The 21,394-nt window shown below is 32.0% G+C and overlaps 2 protein-coding genes across 2 annotated transcripts; both read left to right on the plus strand.

Annotated features, from left to right (window-relative positions):
• Positions 1–7,755: 7,755 nt before the first annotated feature.
• LOC139483180 (uncharacterized) lies at positions 7,756–8,772 on the plus strand. The gene has a single exon (XM_071267216.1). It carries the CDS (start codon positions 7,756–7,758, stop codon positions 8,770–8,772), a length of 1,017 nt encoding a protein of 338 aa, XP_071123317.1.
• A 2,607-nt stretch (positions 8,773–11,379) lies between these two features.
• LOC139481704 (uncharacterized) lies at positions 11,380–17,188 on the plus strand. Its single transcript, XM_071265175.1, has 2 exons — positions 11,380–11,492; positions 15,470–17,188. Exon 2 carries the CDS (start codon positions 15,470–15,472, stop codon positions 17,171–17,173), a length of 1,704 nt encoding a protein of 567 aa, XP_071121276.1. The 5' UTR covers positions 11,380–11,492; the 3' UTR covers positions 17,174–17,188.
• The last annotated feature ends 4,206 nt before the right edge of the window (positions 17,189–21,394 follow it).

Genomic DNA, 21,394 nt, shown 5'->3' on the forward strand with positions numbered 1-21,394 from the left:
ATCGATCTGGACAAATTATTTGGGGAAAAAAGAATTGACTAGATAAGCAATAAATGCCATTGTTAAGGATTTTATTGATATATTACCTAATTTTCATTAGAGAGTCAGCTAAATGAAAACTTTATATAATGAAAATTAATTGATTAATAAATTCCTTTTTTGAAAATGCATTGCATGTACGATAGAAATGAATTGCCATTCAATGAAAATGAAAGTCTAGTATCATTATTCGACAGTAAAAATGAATTGCATAACGAAAACAGTATTTGTTTCAATATCAACAAGCTGAATAACAAAAACCTGTTTTAAGTTATAACACATTAATCATTATCATGTAAAAAGGTAAGTTGTTCTACCAATGATACTTAACTACATTTAAATCTATTGACACTCTGTTCGTGAATTATTCTTAATATTAATCTATTTGTGTATCAATTTTGCACCTAGATGGCTGTACTCGCGATAAAAACCCGTATCCGTCCGCAAATAAATGTATTTATATGGTTACATAATAGAGACAACGGTAACATTCATTAGAATTTACATAGCACAAACATATAAATTTTCGTAAGATAAAACATATGTTGTTTTTTTTATTTCTTTTATTGCTGTACCTAAAGGGAGAAATATGTTTTTATGAAGTAACATGATAAGATGTTTTTTCGCGACCTGTCATCCTCCAATATCATATTTGTATTCTGATCAGAATGAAACTCATTTGTTGTGTGTTGAAAATTTATGTCAGGTTTTGTTGTATCGATAGTAACTTCCTACAAACACCACATTCGATCAACATAGTGTAGTTCTACCAAATTTTAAATTTTTTTAAAAACAAACTGACAATTTTAAAGAATGTATTTTCTGTTTATCTATTGTATATATTTATTACTATCATACATGTACTGAAGTGTAACAAAAATGCTATTGTTACATCAGTATTAAGACACGAATGAAAAAAAAATTGAATGTTGAATGTTGAATGTTGAATATTGAACCATCTTGACATCCGTAAGACATATGATATATCTCAACATGTAAATTTTAGATAAGTTATCATTTGCTGTGAGTAGCTGGGACGGTCAAATATCTCGTGACCGTTTATCTATTCATATATCTTACAAGATTTGAAACATTTTTTTCTCCCCTCGAACAGTAGGTAATGATGTATTACTTCTTCTTGATATTTGTATTAGAATTGTCATCGTCATTTTTCTTCTTTAATGTGTTTTCTTTCATTTTATAGGTCCTTCGACAATTGTTGTAACGGGATATATTATTTGTCCATCCATCATAATCATGTTTACATGGCGTTTTATATCATAGGGATTTTCAAAATTATGAGTCGAAGATAAACCCTAAACGGAAAATGAAAACCCAAAAGTCTACAAAACACAACGCAATTATTGCAAAATGTAGAAAAATTAAATGACAGTTCCAAAATATTGAACAAATCGTCTTTGATTCTTGGATTAGAATACCACTGATATAGAATTACACGAATAATAGAAATAGCATGTCAATTATTTAAAACACTAATGGTTATCTGTTTATTTAGTGAGGTAAGGAAATGATCATTACATTTTTATATTTTTTTCTAATGGGAAAAAGATAAAGATTTTATTCTATTTTGTAAACTATTAAGTTTTTTTAGCTCAGTTGTGTGGTTTGCTAAAAGGTTAAAATAAGTTAATATTTACATAGGCGACAATGTTAGCCTTGTTTGGTCTTGCGTTTTCACTATAAGATATTCATTGAAAAAAATGTCCAGTTCTGAATTTTCAACACCTTTTGGTGAAAATAAAACTGCAAAACCCATATATTGTCGCAGCTATTTTGATAGAGAAATGGCATTTTTCAACGGTTCTGAAATATCGAAATAGTATAAATGAAGAACATCCATTGCCTAACATGGCACAGAAAAGTATTAGTACCAGAGCAGCAAAAAAGCAATTTGCTTCTACTTATAATTTATGTTGGGTGTGAAATCTTGGTGGCGCAAGTCATCTTAATCACATATTTTTAACCTAAAAAAGATTTCCTTTGTTCTGAAAATATAAACAAAACATAATGAAAAGTAGACATTTTATTTCTACCTACCTTTTTCAGGTTAGCTTGGTTATCCTTAAATTAAGATATCTGGAGCTGGCATGTCAGTAACTGCTTGTAGTCTGTTATTTTTATTTATTATTTTCAATTTGTTTATTTTCTTTTGTTACCTCTTCTGACATCAGCATTGAACACGCTATTTTATTGTAGATAATGGCAAGCTCTGTACCTTCCTGTGGTGTATGTGAATATCGGCATATCTTCAAACCAGCGTCCATTTCGTGTTCAGATTGTAACGAGGGCCTATGTGTGAACTGCAACGAGCATCACGAGATGTCCAAGGCAACTAGAAAATGTCGTACTTTATCAATGTCAGATTATAAAAAACTGCCTCCTTACATTAGAAATATTAATCAGACATGTAGTGACTGAGCATGATGAAAGCTATCAGATTTACTGCAATGACCATGAATGCGCATGTTGCAGTAAGTGCATTGTTGAAGAGCACGCAAAATGTCAAAATATTGCTAATTTTGACGATGTTGTTAAAAACACAAAGTCATCAATTGCTTTTATCGAAATTCAAGAAACTTTAAACGAAGTTGCCGAAAATATTCAACGGATCCGCAAAGATAAAAAGAACAATATGAAAGCAATTTCTAAAAAAAGAAAACGGATCAAAAGTGAAATTCAACAAGTTCGAGAAAATATCAACCAATATCTCAATACACTGCGTGATAATTTTCTAATTGACATGAACGATATAGAATTACCGAGCTATTGTCTTATAGTACTGCAACTGACATCGAAAAAGACGCTTAGTTAACGAGTTTAATGGTCCGGAATAACACACGGCTGCAAATTGTTTTAAATGATAGAATAATATCTATATTTTAATTTCCGTCTGGTCGTAAAAAGTTCCTATGGTCACATTTTTGTATTTTATCCCTTTAATGGGGGTACTCCTCAATTTACGGTTTTGGGTAGTTACCTTAAAATCCAAAAATATATTTTTTGGTTAAATTTCCCGCTATTTTCGTAAATATTTTCTATGCACATATCATCAAGGATCATCGGAATGATGAAGACATAAATATAATACCATCTCCAAGTAAAACTTTCAAACTTAAAGTTGGCTGTTTTTTTAGATAGAAATTTAACGCGTTTTTCTTTGAAAACGAGAAAACATATGATTCAAAAACAGTATTTGACATTTGAGAGGACAAAACATATTATTACGATACTGCATACAAATTTTGTCGAGCAAATTCCAAACAATTCTGTCAAAAACTCAAAAATAAAAACAGCATTTGTACCTTTTTAAATTACGGATATTTCCTATCCGTCAATCAGCTCCACCATTTATTTTTTTCCTTCACTTTGAATTTGATAGTTTCGATGTGATTATGTAGATTTTGAAGGAGAAGTTAATTTATTTTTTTGTGATTTGAATATATATATAGTAGTTCTTTCGTGTATTTTCTGTAAATAAGTTATATTTTTGTTAATATAATTTTGACTTTTTATAAAAGTTAACCAAATCCTTCGGATAAGAGCTTTTCCGGGTAATGACTATAGTTGATATTGTGTGAAAATACATTGTATGTCAATGTTTAACCTCAGAGCAATTATTATGCATGCAAGAGGTCGTGGAAAAAAGTACTCTTGAGATTTGGTGTGTGACAAGGTGATGCTACAACCAACTTCTCTTGATATTCTGCTTTCATTGGGCAAATCATAGTGATGTTACATGTATGAGACTTGCACCAGAAAGCAAAATTGTTGCGTCTTTAAATTAGATTGATTGTTGGTTGCTTAACGTCCAGTGGCAAATATATCATGCATGTTCAGGACGAGAACAAGTTAACAATAAAAAAAAATAGGTAGGTCTTGTCATAATATTGGCCATTCGGGATGATGGTCGCGAAAATGTGGACTGCCACTGGAAAATGATGGTATATTGGATTGGGACAGAAATTTTCCATTGCAACAGGCCACCTACGGATCCCTAAAAGAGTTGTTGCAAGGTTTTTTAACGTGCAAAGAACGTGGCACTCTCTTTACACGAGGCATTAGATTTAACGACCCCATTCTGACCGGACGTGACTGCGAACTTGATACATCCTGCACAGCCAAACGGACGCCCCACTTCGTTTTACTGCCGGCCGGGAGAAGACCAAGTGACCATATTTCGTTTCCCCAGTCACCCTTGGGGAACTTTAAATTAGAAACAACAGAAATCCATATATGTGATCAAACTGATCGACATGTATCCTCACAACCTGACACTTTTATACGATCTCGCGCTCAGTTTCTTCATTGTAGTTTGGTTATGAAAACAGGTTTTGTGTGTAAAAGGGAAACCTTTAAAAAAAATCCAGAAAACTACACAAAACTGAGTCCTCTAAACGTGTTGACAGTCTTTTAAGTTGTGCTAACTAATGTGAGTAATCATTTATCCATGCATTACCAAGTACGTATTGAAGTCAACACCTGTGCAATTAGGTAAAACAGTTACTGAAAAATTAGAATTTGAACTTGCTGTCAGTTCATTGATAACGATTGTTAGTGATAATCTGTTCTTCCATAAGAAAAAGCCTTTCTCATGTAGCACATCCTCTATATATACCGATCACTTTTACCCACGATTGTCTCTGATGCTTACCAAACTGCCAAACTCCAGAACTAACTAGATATTGTGACACCATACAATTCAGACACAGTTGGGCCAAGGGATATGAAATGTAGAGTTTAGCTCTGAACTCAATATAGGGGATGCCTTATCCTTTGTTATCTGCTGCAGGAAAATTGAAGTCTATGTTAAGACTTTCAGAATTACACCAAGGTGTGTCTGAAAATATCAAAGATACATTAAAAGAAGAACAATTACTTCACCCTACCGCCAGTGCTCTTATAAGCTATGTCCTCGTTTGGATATTTCCATGGAAATGATGCCCGCATAGCTTCTTAATAGATATAGGTGTAATACAACCATTGATTTTCCCCTTTTAGTCTTTGTTAAATTTGCACTTTTCAAAACAATGTGCAGAATTTATTTTTGTTTCAAATAAAGAAATAGTTGGCATGAGTAAAGTTTTATCCTGTCCAGTACTATAGACAAAGTTTCACATAACATTGCATTGCATATAAGAAAATAACCATCATTGGAAGTTAACCAATCAAATTTCTCCCCTTATTTTATCTGTGTACAAGGTCTAGTCACCATGTAACCTCAAGATTACAAAATTTTTCTATAGAAATCCCAAATAAAAAATAATGGTGTTTTGAAATACCCAAGACATATGTTTATGACACAGAAATGTTTTTACTGCAATAAAATGTAGGATTGATTACCTACAACTGTCAAATTCAAGGTAGTATTTTTTTCGACCTACTTTCGTATACAACCGGATGTGACGTACCACGATTTGGTGGTATTACACCTGATGTGGTATGAGTGCCAATGATACAACACACCATCCAAGTCACAATTTATGAAATTAAACCATTATAGGTCACGGTCCGGTCTTCAACACGGAGCCTAGGCTCTTAAGTTCATTTGTTAGTTAATTGATGAAAAATAAGACAAAGGCGCTTCTGAGCCGTATATTGTTCCTAAAGATAACAAAAATTCGTAAATATATGGCTATTACAAAATCAATCGTTTCTGTAGCAACATTCGCCCCATGACATTTACATATGCATATGGCAATATGGGTCACGAACATTGATCGAAACTCACATTGCTTTGTGTTTCCTATGCAAAGGTAAGACTATATCTGACGAGTTTGACCGAATCAAGACGGTATTTACGCCCCAGATGGCATTTGTACTCAAAAACTGCTTTGAACAAACTCTGTCCTGCGCCGAACTTGTTCTTGTAAGAAAAGGGAAGTGTGTTGTAATGCTCAAACGCGTACTAAATCCGCATATGATGACTAAGAGATTGATTCATGTCACTATTTAATGAATACTTGAGCTATTGTGTGTCGCTTTTAAAAGTTAGATATAAGGATCATGACTGATTTTGAATTACAACGTTACATTAGAAAATTGGCATTACATTGTATAATTTTTCATCCTTCCCTTAAAAATTGATGAGTTTACTTTTTTACCAGGATTATCCCACTAAGACAATGTTAATGCACCAAACTGACTTTGTTTTACACTCAACCAAACCCCTAATCAAGGCAAGTAACACTAATGATTTTTTTTAAACCTCGCATTCGCCTCGGGTGACTATGGTATATTTTGTGTATAATTGATATGTCCAGACTTTGCAAATACACAATATGTATTTATCTATAACTAGATACTAATTTTTACAAAATACAACCTTTTAAAATTAAAAACACTGTTTCAGCGCTTAAATTTTGTTTTTTTCAAAGATAGAAAAAATATTGAAATAATTTGATAAACTGGTGTTTTATAGTTTAGAAAATAATTCTGTAATATACTGTAGTGAAACACTATACACAATATGAAAGTTTATGGATGTGAAAAGGTCTAGGCCACTTCTTCTTTTGCTATGTCATAAATGGATAAAAATCAGAAGGTTCCAAATCAACGCCATTTTGTAATGGCAGCTCTTCATATAAGTAGTCAAATTTGTCGTTTTAACATCGTTTATATCATATGCTTATGATTGAATCGTTTTTGTAGAATTCTGTTGAATAAATATCAGAAAATTTCTCCTTTTTGTCCTTGTGGTTGAAATATTGATATTTTTAGGTCTGAACTTTGACCTCAATTTCACAAAAATATGACCACTCTGGATTTTTACGACCCAACTTTTCTTATTGCACACGTTTTTCTCTTTCCATCGATATATAATTTAGGTGTGTGTTCTTCCGGACCATTAAAGTTTTTAAAAATGAACTCTGGTTGCAGTACTATTAAATCGAATTTAGGAAACGTGTTCACCTCTATACTTATTTCAAGACTTAATGCTCTGTCAGACGAGATCGGGATTATAACTGATGCCCAGGGTGGTTTTCGTAAGGGGTATTCTGTCCAAGATAGTATGTTTATCATGCATGCTTTAATTTCACTATATTTGAGTTCGGGAAAGAAATTATTTTGCGCTTTTGTAGATTTTAATAAAGCTTTTGATACAGTGTGGGGTCATAGAGTTAATATATGTAAACTAAGGGTATGTAATACAAAGTTTCCCATTGAAACAGGAAGATGGAGAAAGATACCACGAAATGAGAGACTTTGTCCACTTTGTAAAGCTGGTCTTGGGGATGTGTACCACTATATATGTTTATGTACCAATTGTGAAGTTAAAGATTTAAGGGGGAAGTTCATGCCTCTATATTATTTAAAATATCCAAATGTTAAAAAAGTACTGGGTATGCTAAAATATTGTAATAATAATGTGCTGTCTAAGCTGTCAATTTTTATTTAAAAGGTAGAAAAGATGCTTGTCTGATTTAAATTGCAATAAACAAAGATTTATTTCTGAAAATGTATAATATAAAAATGTATTATGAAATATGTTGTGATTTATATTGTGTATAATATGCTCCTGTTACGCAGTCTTCTGCGGCTGAGTTTTCTTTAATAAACTATGAAGAAAGAAAAGAAAATAGGAAAATCAACCAGTTTATAAACGCTTTAGACGAGCATAAATGTAAACTTACCATACACCAAAAGAACATTACATACATAAAACAATATGCATCAGATCTACAAAGCTTTCTTGCTATGAAACAATTAGAAGGTGATGTTGATGAGAAATGTCAGTTCATTGAGTCACTTTCTGAGAGTGATGTACTGAATCGTGTGGAGATCAAATGTAATATTAGTTCGTCACTTACTGACATTGCAAACATTGTACCTGTGTTCGGAAAAGTATATATTGAGAGTGCTAGTAAATCGGTGATGATAACAAAGAAAAAGCAACAACAAGCCCAGTTAGTACTGCCTAGAGCCTTGTCCGTGCCCGTTGAGACTATCAAAGTGGAGTTACAACAAACCATAGAAAATAAATCCCATGTCAGAGGATGTTGCATATTACCAGAAGGTAGATTTGTGTTAACCTATCCTGACTTAAATAAAGTAGAAATAGTAAAAGAAGACGGGTCGTCTGATTTTTCATTGAATGTTGCAGCCGCATATGGAGTAGCTTACAACGATGCAGATAACACATTAGCCATAACTTCCTGGTGGTTTAACGGCGTTGGCGATCAAATAACAATAATTGATTTAACCCAGAGAAAAGTGAAGAAAACATTTTCACTTGGAGGACAAACCACTGGCATAGCGACGACAAATAAAACACTGCTGTATTACAAAACCAACAAAGCAATTCAAGCCATTGATCTAAGCAACGAATCGACACGGGAAATAGTTCCCAAGAACAAAGAATCATTTGTAGATGTAGCAATATGTAATGAAAAAATGTATTATTCCAGCTATGAATATGATACAGTAGTATGCTGCGATCTAAAAGGCACACCAATATGGACATTCAAAAATAAAAGTGTTTTATCGTATCCATCTTGTATATCAGCCGACAAGGATGGTAACGTGTTTGTTGTAGGTCATGGAACTCAAAATGTCGTAGTTATCTCATCAGATGGACGAACACATAAGGAACTCCTAACTCTAAGTGAACATTTTAGATCACCATGGTCAATTAACTTTGGAAGAGAAACAAATCAGTTATTAGTTGCAACTTACCACAAAAAATCATATCTGTTTACCGTTTCAAGAAATTAAACTGAAAAATCAACAATGGTAAACGATAACAATAGAAAGATGAATAACACCTTGAGGCAAACAAAATACCATACTCAAAATTATATTTTTTAGCATTTCCTTCGACAATGTAAATTGTACGGTCACCATTGTTTGTAAATGATACGCCATGTTATTTTATATATGCATTACCTTGTAGTTATTGATATAAATCAGAATTTCGGTTCAAAAACCTTTTTGTTTAGGCCATATTTAAGTTAATAGATTGAAAGGTTGTCAGTATATAAATGAGATTTTATTTTAGAAACTGATGTGGTATATCAGCGTTTGTATGAGGTGTGAATTTCAAATATTTTGCCCTCGATAATCACTAAAGAGAAATTAATTGTCAAAATGCGTATTTGGTGCAGTGAAATTGTTAATTGTATCATTATAAAAGTAAGACGACATAGAAGTTTATGTGGTTAATCTAATACAACTCATCGCAGGTACATGCATCAGTATCGAAATTTGATACGCTGTACGCATGTTTCGTCTACCTTCTACCCATAACTTATCAGTGACGTTCAAATAAAAAAGTCAAAAGGCCACGAAGTTGTAGAGCATTGAGGACACACTAACTTGCACAATGTAGCTGACGTTATTTCTTATGCATGAGTAAACTTTGTTTGCCTTATCTTTTACAATAAATTGATGACCGTTTAATAAGTATTTCAATAATCGTCAAACAAAAAAAAAACTTGATTTTAGACAAGAGGATAATCATTGATTTATAGATGTTTTTGGTTTTAATTTACCGTCTAAATCAGCTCTGTCGTTTCGTTGTACAGAAGCCATTACCTTGATAGCATTGAATGAGAAAGGTCGTGAGTTAAAATCCAACCTTGGGCAAATTAGAGATAAAAAATAAATATTAGTTGTCTCTCTGCTTAGCACGCGTACGCAGCGTTTATCGATAAGAGTACAAATAGGTTGATTGTCGGTCTAGTACAGAATTAGGTTTGCATTCATATATTCTAGTCCGGAATATGCACATCTGGGGGTTTAACAGCTAGCAATTCATTCAATCATCATGCATTATATTAAAGATTTTAATTTCAATATCTCCAGTATAATAATATCAATGAAAGAACAACATTTTAGTTATAAAATACAATTTAAGAAAATGAAATAAAGGACAACAATTACATTTCATAAGCATTACTATCCAGTATGGATTAATAGCAAGGTCGTGTCACTGCTGTCATTTTCCGTATACATTTAAAACAAAGGTATACCCCTGATTTCATCATTAATTCTGATTTAAGCATGTAAAACAAAGTTCTGTCACTGAAGCCAACATCAAAATGAGTGTATAGCAAAGTTATGGCATTGATTTGATCCTCCGTTTCAGTCATTGCAAATTTGTGCAGCTGATGTCATCATCAGTATACGTGCATTGCAAAGTTGTGGCGCTAATGTTATCATTCGTAAACATGCATCGCAAGATTGTGTTGCTGATGTTATTATAAGTAAACATGCATTTCAAATCTGTGTTGATCATGTTCTAATCAGTGTCTTTGAATTGCAAAGTTGTGTCGGTGATGATATTGTCAGTATACATGTATTCCGAAGTTGTGTCGGTGATGTCATCGTCTGTATACATGAATTGCAAATTTGTGTCGGTGAAGTCATCGTAAGTATACATTAATTACAAATTTGTGTTGGTGATGTTATCATCATTATACATGTATTGCAAAGTTGTGTCACTTATTTGATTATCAGTATACATTGCGTTGCAAAGTCATATCGCTGATGGCATCGTCAGTGTATATGCTTTGCGAAGTTGTGCCGCTGATGTCTTCATCAGTATACATGCATTGCAAAGTTGTGTCGCTGATGTCATCATCAATATACATATATTACAAGGTTGTGCCACTGGTCACGTGGCATCATCAGTATTCATGCATTGTTAGGTTGTCACGCTGATGTCTTCATCGGAATTTCTGTATAAACAAGTTTTGAAACTGATTGATATTCATGTTTTTGTAAAACAAAGTTCGTTGCGAAAGATATGGGCAGTAGTTTTATTCATGTAAAAAAAAGATGTGCACTTTATGTCATTACCAGTATATACGTATAAAACACATTAATAGTGATTGAAATATCCTCATCACTAATAGTCCATTTTCATATTATCGACTTTTGACTCCGGAATTAATAGTTTTCGACAGGTGACTTTCTTTATGGTAAGAGAGGAAACTATCTGTTCAAATGCTTTCTATACATGACTTAATCATCGGAAAATAGGAGAAGTCCCACTATATTGCACCTTTAATTTACTCGAACACCTTCATTTTAATAGGTTAGCGTAACGAAATGTTCTATCCAAATTACTAACATATTTTTTATTTGCAATCAAGTTACCTTTTGAGTTAAATATTGGTCATTGTAATTAAATTTACAATCTATAAAAAAAATCAAAAACACTTTGATACCTCTTTCCAAAATCCTTACATATTTTCTATCTGTATTCATATTGTTCTTCCTTTTCATACTAACGTGATATTAACAAACTGTGCATACAAATATGTATAATTAATACATTTAAAGTTACGCGCCATTTTAACATCCGTAACGTGATTTACAGATGTCGTCAATAGATTCGACGATAAACATCTCGTGACTGTTTCGTTTGTTTACCTTCCTGGTTGAACTATTTTATCAAGTTAAAGACATTTGTGTAACTCCTTCAAATTCAGGTAAAATTATTGCTGCTTAATTTCATTTCAATGACATTTAAAGAAAGAAATAGTATTGTATAACATCTTAACTCCATCTCGTATCGTCATTATGTTTAAACAAGGAACTTTGTGACATGTATCAGTATGAACACATAATGTGATAGATGGTCTCTAAAACACGTCTGTTCTCTTTGTACACAATCAAAATAGGTTGTGTCCTGTATACCATGTTTCCCCATCATATTGATAATACCTCCAGTATGTTTTTAATGAATTCTTCTTAATTACTTCAACTGGTCTTAGCTACAAAATTAATATATTTGTATTGATTATTTTCATACTGGTCGTTCAAGGGTTATCGAACTTTAACCATCAAAACTGAAAAATTGTTCATACGTTTTATCTATAAATATGATTTCAGCAATTTACTATTTTTTTTCTACAAATTCAATGCTGATTATCAGATTGTGATCTAATTTCCGTAAATACGATTTTCGAATTGCATGTATATAATAAATAACAAATTAACATAAAAAAAACAAGATTTTGTTCAGATCACTTTTGATATCTTTAGAATACATTGTGGATTTTTTTTTCTAGTTTAATCTGCATCCAATGTTCACTCCCAATGATCAGTTCATGTCGTGTTGTTTATTCTTTAGTTTTCTATGTTGTGTCATATGTACTATTGTTTTTCTGTTTGTCTTTTTAGCCATGGCGTTGTCAGTTTGTTTTAGATTTATGAGTTTGACTCTCCCTTTGGTATCTTTCGTCTCTCTTTTAATATTATGGCTCTTGTTGCCTTACGCAATGTATTTGTTTCTCTCGGTGCATTGTTGTGATGTTTTCACACAGCTAGCACTTGTCTCATAAAAATATATATACATTCATTCTTTTATATATTAATGTATAAACTTGTTTCATTCAGAGACGAGTGGGTGTTGTAATGGGAAGTTGATCATTCATACATGTGCCATTCGATCTGAAAACAAAAAACAATTGGAATTCCAAATCATTCAATCTGAAACCCAAATTAGTGACAATTATCAGTTATACATAAGAGAAATGGAACACTGTATATATTAATTACATATCTGCATATGGAGAAGAATTTACTTTTTGAGAAATTCTCCAGTTTTCATGGTTAGAAAGATTCTTGAAAAGTATCTATAATAATAGTAACAGTTAACAAAACAGCAAGTAAGGCTTGTCAAAACAATTTCCCCACCTTCCATTATTTTCACTTACTTAATAAGAATCAGTTTTATATGCTACCACAAAATATGACTTCTCAGGAAATATCCTTTAATTTGAAATGTTGCATTAAATAAAAGACACGTTTTGAATGTAAAAGTTATTTTTTCAAATTTTGGAACACTACCAATTTTCTAGTTATCATATAAATTATTTGATACTTTGATACGACTTTGAAAATATGGTTCATCAATGGGTATCGTCCTGTGCTTAGCTAAATGGGAAACATTGTACTGCTTGTCGTACTTCGGTTTTACTAGCAAAATGTCTCATAAAACATCATTTAATATTTCTAGAACTTTGGTACTCGTGCGTATAAATAAAGGCAACAGTAGTATACCGGTGTTCAAAAGTCCTACATCGATTGAGAGAAAACAAATCTGTGTTAAAAATCCAAAACCACAGGAACACATCAACTATAATAGGGAAACAAAGAACAACAGGAACTCTGAAGAGCAACAAAAACAAACGCAAACATACATAAAAACAAACTATTTGATAACAACTGCCATATTCCTGACTTGGTACAGGACATTTTGAAAACAATGGTGGGTTGACCTGGTTTAATGGCTAGCTAAATCTTCCACCTTATAATAATGTCAAAATCGAATAAATATGAAATTTTCATGATACTAACACTATGTAATTTGATCACTGGTTAAATAAAGGAATACAGATGTTTTATGTTTGAATATCCTTCTTTGCGTTAGAAAGACATACTGTTATGTTTTGAAAATTCTAACAGGAAATCTAGTCGATGAATGGTTTCTAGAATTAAGAAAAAAAATATATTTACAAATCTGCCTTTGTCTCCCTACCTAATTATCTTTTGATACGGAATGATCTATGTTTTTTAATCCTACGCAATTTGATTGGGTAAATTTATTATGTTCAACTGTTTATTTACTTGTCTCAATAGTTCTGCGTGAATTATGTCCGATATTTGATGTTTTTACGTAAAATTAGTTATGTATTAAGACAGCTATTTTAACATTAGTGCTGAAGTAATAACTTATTTACGAAAATAAGTTTTGTTTTTGAATTTAACAGTTGTAATAAAGATTTTACTTAAGTTTACTATCCTCGTTCTATATTTAAACTAAGCAATTCAATAAACGAACAGCACATATTTGAAACGGCAAAAACAACAACCAATGTAGCAGGCTCCTTACAGTGGGCAGGCATAAATAGAATATTAAAGAGTAAACAAAGAGACATTGGATACATATATTAGAGTAATCGCAGTAATTATGCTATAATAAGATATACAAGGCTAAAAGTTTATGACTTTAAGTGGTTTTTATCTTCCTTTTAATGATTTACAAATGTAGCAAAGATATACTATGTGATATCCGTTTGACGTGGCGCGGTACTTATACATCTCGTCAATGTGTTTGTATTGGCTTTCATTTTTTGGTGATTTGTTTTGTATATGTGACTCTTTGTATTTCTTTTGTGCTTATAACGTGACTCTGTACTTTAAAAGATCCCGTCAGTATGATATTTGTCTATAATATGTCATATGTCATTATGATATATTTCTATTATGAATTACTATATATGTTGAACCACAAACGTCAAAATCAATCAATGGCGTAGTGGAATTAACAATTTTTGGATTCTCATAAATTCTATGTATAACTTTTGGACTAGTTTGAATCTCGGTCTATTTCTGTAATTTATTCTTACATACTTTTGATTTTTTAACCCTGTATGCGTACATTGCCTATGAAAATTTTAAAATTGTTTGTATTCACATTGAACGACAAATTTATGTGACGTATATAATTTTTCTGACGTCAGACACTCAAATCAATCCATGTGTTCTTAGACAGTAGATGTTTTTGTGTCCTGTTAAATTGTTTCTTTTAAAAGTTTTGGATTCTCATAAATTCTATGTATAACTTTTGGACTAGTTTGAATCTCGGTCTATTTCTGTAATTTACTCTTACATACTTTTGTTTTTTTAACCCTGTATACGTACATTGTCTATATAGATTTTAAAATTGTTTGTATGCACATTGAACGACAAATTTATGTGACGTATATAATTTTTCTGACGTCAGACACTCAAATCAATCCATGTGTTCGTAGATAGGTTTTTGTGTCCTGTTAAATTGTTCCCTTTTAAAAGTTTTGGATTCTCATAAATTCTATGTATAACTTTTGGACTGGTTTGAATCTGGTCTATTTCTGTAATTTATTCTTACATACTTTTGATTTTTAACCCTGTATGCGTACATTGCCTATGTAAATTTTAAAATTGTTTATAATCCTGGTACTTTTGATAACTATTGTATGCACATTGAACGACAAATTTATGTGACGAATATAATTTTTCTGACGTCAGACACTCAAATCAATCCATATGTTCGTAGATAGTAGATGTTTTTGTGTCCTGTTAAGTTGTTATACGATGATGACTGATGTACCCATATTTTGACTATTTTATTAATTGTGACTGTTTATTTAACGCATCATGTAAATGTAGCGGAATTTGATGAGACTGTTATTAAAGTGAGAGGGTTAGCGCTATAGAACCAGGTTTAATCCACCATTTTCTACATTTGAAAATGCCTGTACCAAGTCAGGAATATGACAGTTCTTGTCCATTCGTTTTTGATGCGTTTTGTTTTTTGATTTTGCCATGTGATTATGGACTTTTCAAATTGATTTTCCTCTGAGTTCAGTATTTTTGTGATTTTACTTTTTAACGATCAATATGTATTTTTTTCTTGCAGATGATGACAAGCTCTGAACCTTCATGTGCTGTATGTGAATTTCAACATGTCTTAAAATCTGCCTCCATATGGTGTTCAGATTGTGATGAAGGCCTCTGTATAGACTGCAGTAAGCATCATGGAATTTCAAAAGCAACAAGAAAGCATGTAACTATTCCGATATCAGAATATAAAACATTGCCGACTTACATTACAAATATTAAGCAGACATGTAGTACTCATGATGAAAAGTATCTGATTTACTGTAATGAACATGAATGCGCGTGTTGCAGTAAGTGCATCGTTGAAAGGCACACAAAATGTCAAAATATATCAAATCTAGATGATGTTGTCAAAAACACAAAGACATCAAACGCTTTTCTGGAAATTCATGAATCAGTTAATGAAGTTGCGGAAAATATCAAACGGATCCGTCAAGATAAAAACAACAATCTGAAAACATTGTCCGAACAAAGAAAACAGATCGAACGTGATGTTCAACAAGTTCGATTAAACATCAATCGGCATCTCGATAAACTACAAGAGGACTTCATATTAGAATTGTATGAGATCGAAAAAAGAGAAAATAAAAAAATCAATCAGTTAATGAAAGCTTTAGATAAGCATGAAAGTAAAATTGCCGAGCACCAAAAGAATATAGCAAACATAAAACAACACGCATCAGATATACAGACTTTCCTAGCACTGAAACAGATTGAAAGTGATGTTGATAAAAATTGTCAGTTTATTGATTCAATTACTGAAAGTAATGTTCTTAATCGTGTGGAGATCAAGTTTTACATTAACACATCACTTACTGACATGGCAAATAGTGTTCTTGAGTTTGGAAAAGTATTTATTGACATCTCTAATAGCTCAGTGAACATTGTGAAGAAAAAACAACAACAAGCTCAGTTGATAGTGCCTAAAGTATCATCAATTGTGCCCTTTGAGAATATACAAGTCAAGTTAGAACAGACTATAATAACCGAATCATCTTATATTAGAGGATGTTGCATATTGCCTGATAGTAGATTTGTATTCACCTACCCTTATTTAGACAAAGTTACTGTAGTTAAACAAGGCGGGACGGTTGACTTTGTTTTGAATATAACAGCAGCATATGGTATAGCGTACAACAATGAGGATACCACTATAGCGATATCATCCTGTTGGGGTAGTCAAGGCAAACACATAACTATAATCGATTTACCAAAACGAAAAGTAAAGAAAACTTTTTCACCGGGAGGACAAACCATTGGTATAGCGGTGACAAATAACACACTGCTGTATCACATTAAAAATAAAGCAATTCGAGCCATGGATCTTGTTGACGAATCAATACGTGACATAACTACTGAGAACATGGACACAGACATCAACATAACGATATGTGGAAACAAACTTTATTATTCCAGTTATAAGTATCATACAGTAGTATGCTGCGATATGCAAGGAGTGAAACAATGGACATTCAAAAATGAAAACGTTTTAAAGAATCCATTAGGAATATCAGCTGACAATGCTGGTAACGTGTATGTTGTAGGATTTCAATCAAATAATGTCGTGGTTATCTCCCCTGATGGACAAACACATAGAGAACTCTTAACTAAAAGAGATGGTTTAGATTACCCATGTTCAATTAACTTTAGAAAGGAAACTAATCAGTTATTGGTTGCAAATGTATATCAGAAAGCGTATTTGTATAACGTATCTAGTTATTAAAACACTTAAATATTAGATTTTAATGTAGTATTGAATGAAATGCAAATAGGGAATTTATACAAAAACACATGCATACATGGACTAAAGTTGTTTACACTTCTTCTTACAGCGAAATGTGTATTATGTTATTCTTTCTTTGTTTTTTTTTTGTGTATTAAAAGTAATATGTTTAGTTAGTATTGTGTCGCATTCAGTTTAGGTTAAGTCACTGTTTATGGGATTTACAAATATGCATCGTTTTTTGAATCAAAATGGGTCATATATTTTTTAAGGAATTAAACAATTCAAGAATTAAAAAAAATACTTAAAAGAGACGAACGATACCAGAACAAAATAGCTAAAAAAAAAAAGAATAGTGCATAAGATAAAATATAGGAAACTCAAAACTTAGCAACACGATTCCCGCCATATATAATGGGATTGATCTCAGGTGCTCCATAAGGGTAAGCAGAAACCTTTTTCCAAATATGGCAACTGTCGTGTAGCTCATTTTATTACAAAACTGGTAGATAGTCTTATTCGGTGGGTCAAATTATTGGAAAGGGAACGGGGTTGTAGACATAAGCAACATAGCTGATATCATCTGTGAAACGGTTATTTCATAATGGTCAACCAACTCGTGATGGCGTCCTTAATTTAAGGGAAGATTTAAATTTCACTCCTTTGAACTCTTGGTTAATAGCTTCCTTGTGACTTGAGTGTCAGCTGACAAGCAAGGGATTTTTATATATAAGTAACAGTCATGGTACATAATTAGAACAATATCACTGAGAAATTGATTGACTTACTTTCTGAATAATACATACAAAAGCAAAGACATGCATTGAACACACAACTGCTAGCTTTTCTCATACATTTATCTTTTTATCTAAGGAATGAGTGAAATTTGTATGTAACATCTATATAGGTAACTGATTACCTGTACTGTGAAGATATAATGAGAGTGCTTCAAAACGGATAACCAAAACTACTCCATGTTACATTGGAGACTATAGTATGATTGACTGCACATCATTGACCTTAGAAAGTAAATTTGCACATAGACCCAACTGTATTCTACCGTGTAATAAATAGTATCCGAAAACATCGATAGTGTTGCCTGCTTAAAAAAGATTTACAGTCACAAATTTAAAAAGTTAAAGGAAATAGCCGAAAACATCGAAAACAGCTGTTAAAAGTAGCAATTTGAAAGCATTGTCCGAAAAAAAAACCTATATTTCTATCAGAGAATCAAAATCTACCCGATTACATTACAAATATTAAGCAGACATGTAGTTGTAGTATACATGATGAAAATTATCAGATTTACTGCAATGAACATGAATGCCCGTGTTGTAGTGAGTGCATCGTTGAAAACACAAAAAATGTCAAAATATTTACAATCTCTTGATAATGGAAACTAATGAAACATTTAATGAAGTTGCTGAAAACATCAAACGGATTCGTCAACATAAAAATGGCAACCTGAAAACATTGTCCGAAAAAATAAAATACAGATTGAATGTGAAACTGAACGGTTTCGGTTCAATATCAATCATCAGCTTTATAAATTGTAAGAGACAGAAAAAAGGAGAAAACAAAAATCCATCAGTTAATGAAAGATTTTGATGAGCTTGGAAGTAAAGTTGTAAAGCACCAAAAAGAACATTGCAAACACACAACAACGCCCATAAGACCTACGGACATTTCTAGCTCTGAAACAACTTGAAGGTGATGTTCATGAAACATATCAGTCCGTTGATTTAATAACGAAAAGCGGTGTAACAAACAACCGTGATGATAACACTGTAGTGATAACATCCTGTTGGAACTTCATTGTCAATTAAACTAAAAATATATTCAACGAAACTAAATGTGAAGAAAACCTATCCTTTTGGATAACAATTGGCATAGCGGCAACAAATAAAACAATGCTGTACCATTAAAACAAAAAAAAAGCAATTCAAGCCATGGGTAGTACTGACCCAATCAACACCGTGAACACAGCAATCAGCATAACAATATCTGGACACAAACTTTATTTTAGTTATCATTATCATACAGTAGTATCTGACAAATTACAAGGAACAAAAACAAATGACATTCAAACATAACAATGTTTTGAGGTTTCTTGCTGGATTATCTTTTGAAAATGATGATAATGTGTATGTTATAGGGAATTAAACGGAGACTGTTGTACGGATGTCACCTAATGGAGACAAATATAAAAAAACCTTTAGCTATATCAGAGGGTTTTAAATCGCCATGCTCAATTAACTTAGGAAGATTAGCCAGTCAATTGTTAGTTACAGATTCAAAAATTACACTGATCTCTACAACCTATCCAGAATTTAAACCACTGCAAAGGTATCAATATACACTATTAAAGATTAAAATAAAAACATATAACTATGAAGAAAGACATTTTTTAGCATTTCTTTAAGTGTAAATTATTTTTTAACTTTATTTTTTAATTGAAATAGTAGTATGTACGTTTTGTTTGTCTATTTTCGTATACAATTTTCAACCGATAGATGATTCTGTATCCGTGCGATACATTTGGTTTTTGGTCAAAGCTTGTGTTTTTCCTAAGACATTGATAGGTAAATATAATAAAAAGAAAATATGTGATAGCGTATGTTTATAGATCCGAGTTTAAATTCAAAGAACTAACTTGATACATTATTGAATCAAGCCAATTGAGAAATTGGTCGATTTTGATTCATTTATTGGTATTTAACGCTACTTCTAATTTGTTTCTGCTTGATCATGTTTATCTGGCGATTAGATTTTATAGGTGGAGGACGTCAAAGTGCCAGGAAAGAACTATCAATCTTCGGTAGAAAAACTTGAAATTCTTGTCAAAAATAAGATCAGAGTTAAACTTGATGGATTCCAACTCACAACCTTGGTAGTGACAGGCTTGTGCTACAGTAAAACAGTATTTTGACTACTACGTCCACATGGCTATTAAGACCCAAAGAAAATGATTGATTAATCTAATGTATGAGTACAGTTTGTATTACTAGTATAATCTTTTCAAGTAAATTAAATGATTGATTGATTGTTGGTTTCTTAACGTCCAGAGGCAAATATTTTAAATTAAATGACAAACTATGTTTGCATCATACAGGAATGATACATAAAGGATAAACAGATAAATTAATGTTAAACATTGAAATATTGTTTAATTTGAGTTTTTGTCGGGAACTGATAAAATATACCTTAATAAATTCATAATAATTTCCAAAAAAGAGGGAAGAAAGATACTTAAGGGACAGTCAAACTCATAAATCTAAAACAAACTGACAACGCCATGGCAAAAAATAAAAAAGACAAACAAACAACAGCACACACGACACAACATGGAAAACTAAAGAATAAACAACACGAACCCCACCAAAAAATAGGGGTGATCTCAGGTGCTCCGCAAGGGTAAGCAGATCCTGCTCCACATGTGGCACCCGTCGTGTTGCTTATGTGATAACAAATCCGGTAAATAGTCTAATAAAAAACTTGCATTATCAGACATAAGTATTTTCTCATTTTCCAAAAACAAAAGAAGCGAAAGATATCAAATGTACATTCAAATTCATACATCGAAAATAAACCGATAGCACCAAAGCAAAGAAAGACAAAAAGATAAACATCAGTATACGAGCACAATAAGCTAACACCAAACACAGATTTTTTTCTATTTTCAATTCGAATATATACCAGAGGGAGAGTCAAACTCATAGACAATAAATAACCTGACAACGCCATGGCTAAAAATAAAATAACAAAAAGACAATTAATAGTACACAACATAGAAAAACTAAAGACTAAGCAAAAAGTGATTTGGCATTTAATGATGATAGAAATAGATAGATGTTTTTTGAAAGATAAACCTGCTTTGTACTATACCTGCTTAGATGAGTTTTTAACGTGTTCATTGGTTCACAGTCCACTGTTTTTATACTACCCGCAAACACACAAGACATAACGTTTCAACAGACATCGAATTTATAATGTTCTTATTTGACTTTGTCATTCAAACAAGTAAAATGTAGAAAAAGAAGGAACTTCTTTCTTAAACTAATGTTTTTATTTCAGGAAATTATACATTACCCCTGTAAATGTTTAGTGAATGTCTTTTGTCTTTCGTGTTGCTATTTATTATATATGCTTATCAGGGACAAGGTTATCAAAATCTGTAACCCTATTTGATTGTTAATGATAACGTTATTCGATGTAATTGTG

Source organism: Mytilus edulis, chromosome 7 (assembly GCF_963676685.1).
Source record: "Mytilus edulis chromosome 7, xbMytEdul2.2, whole genome shotgun sequence".
NCBI classification, from domain to species: Eukaryota; Metazoa; Mollusca; class Bivalvia; order Mytilida; family Mytilidae; genus Mytilus; species Mytilus edulis.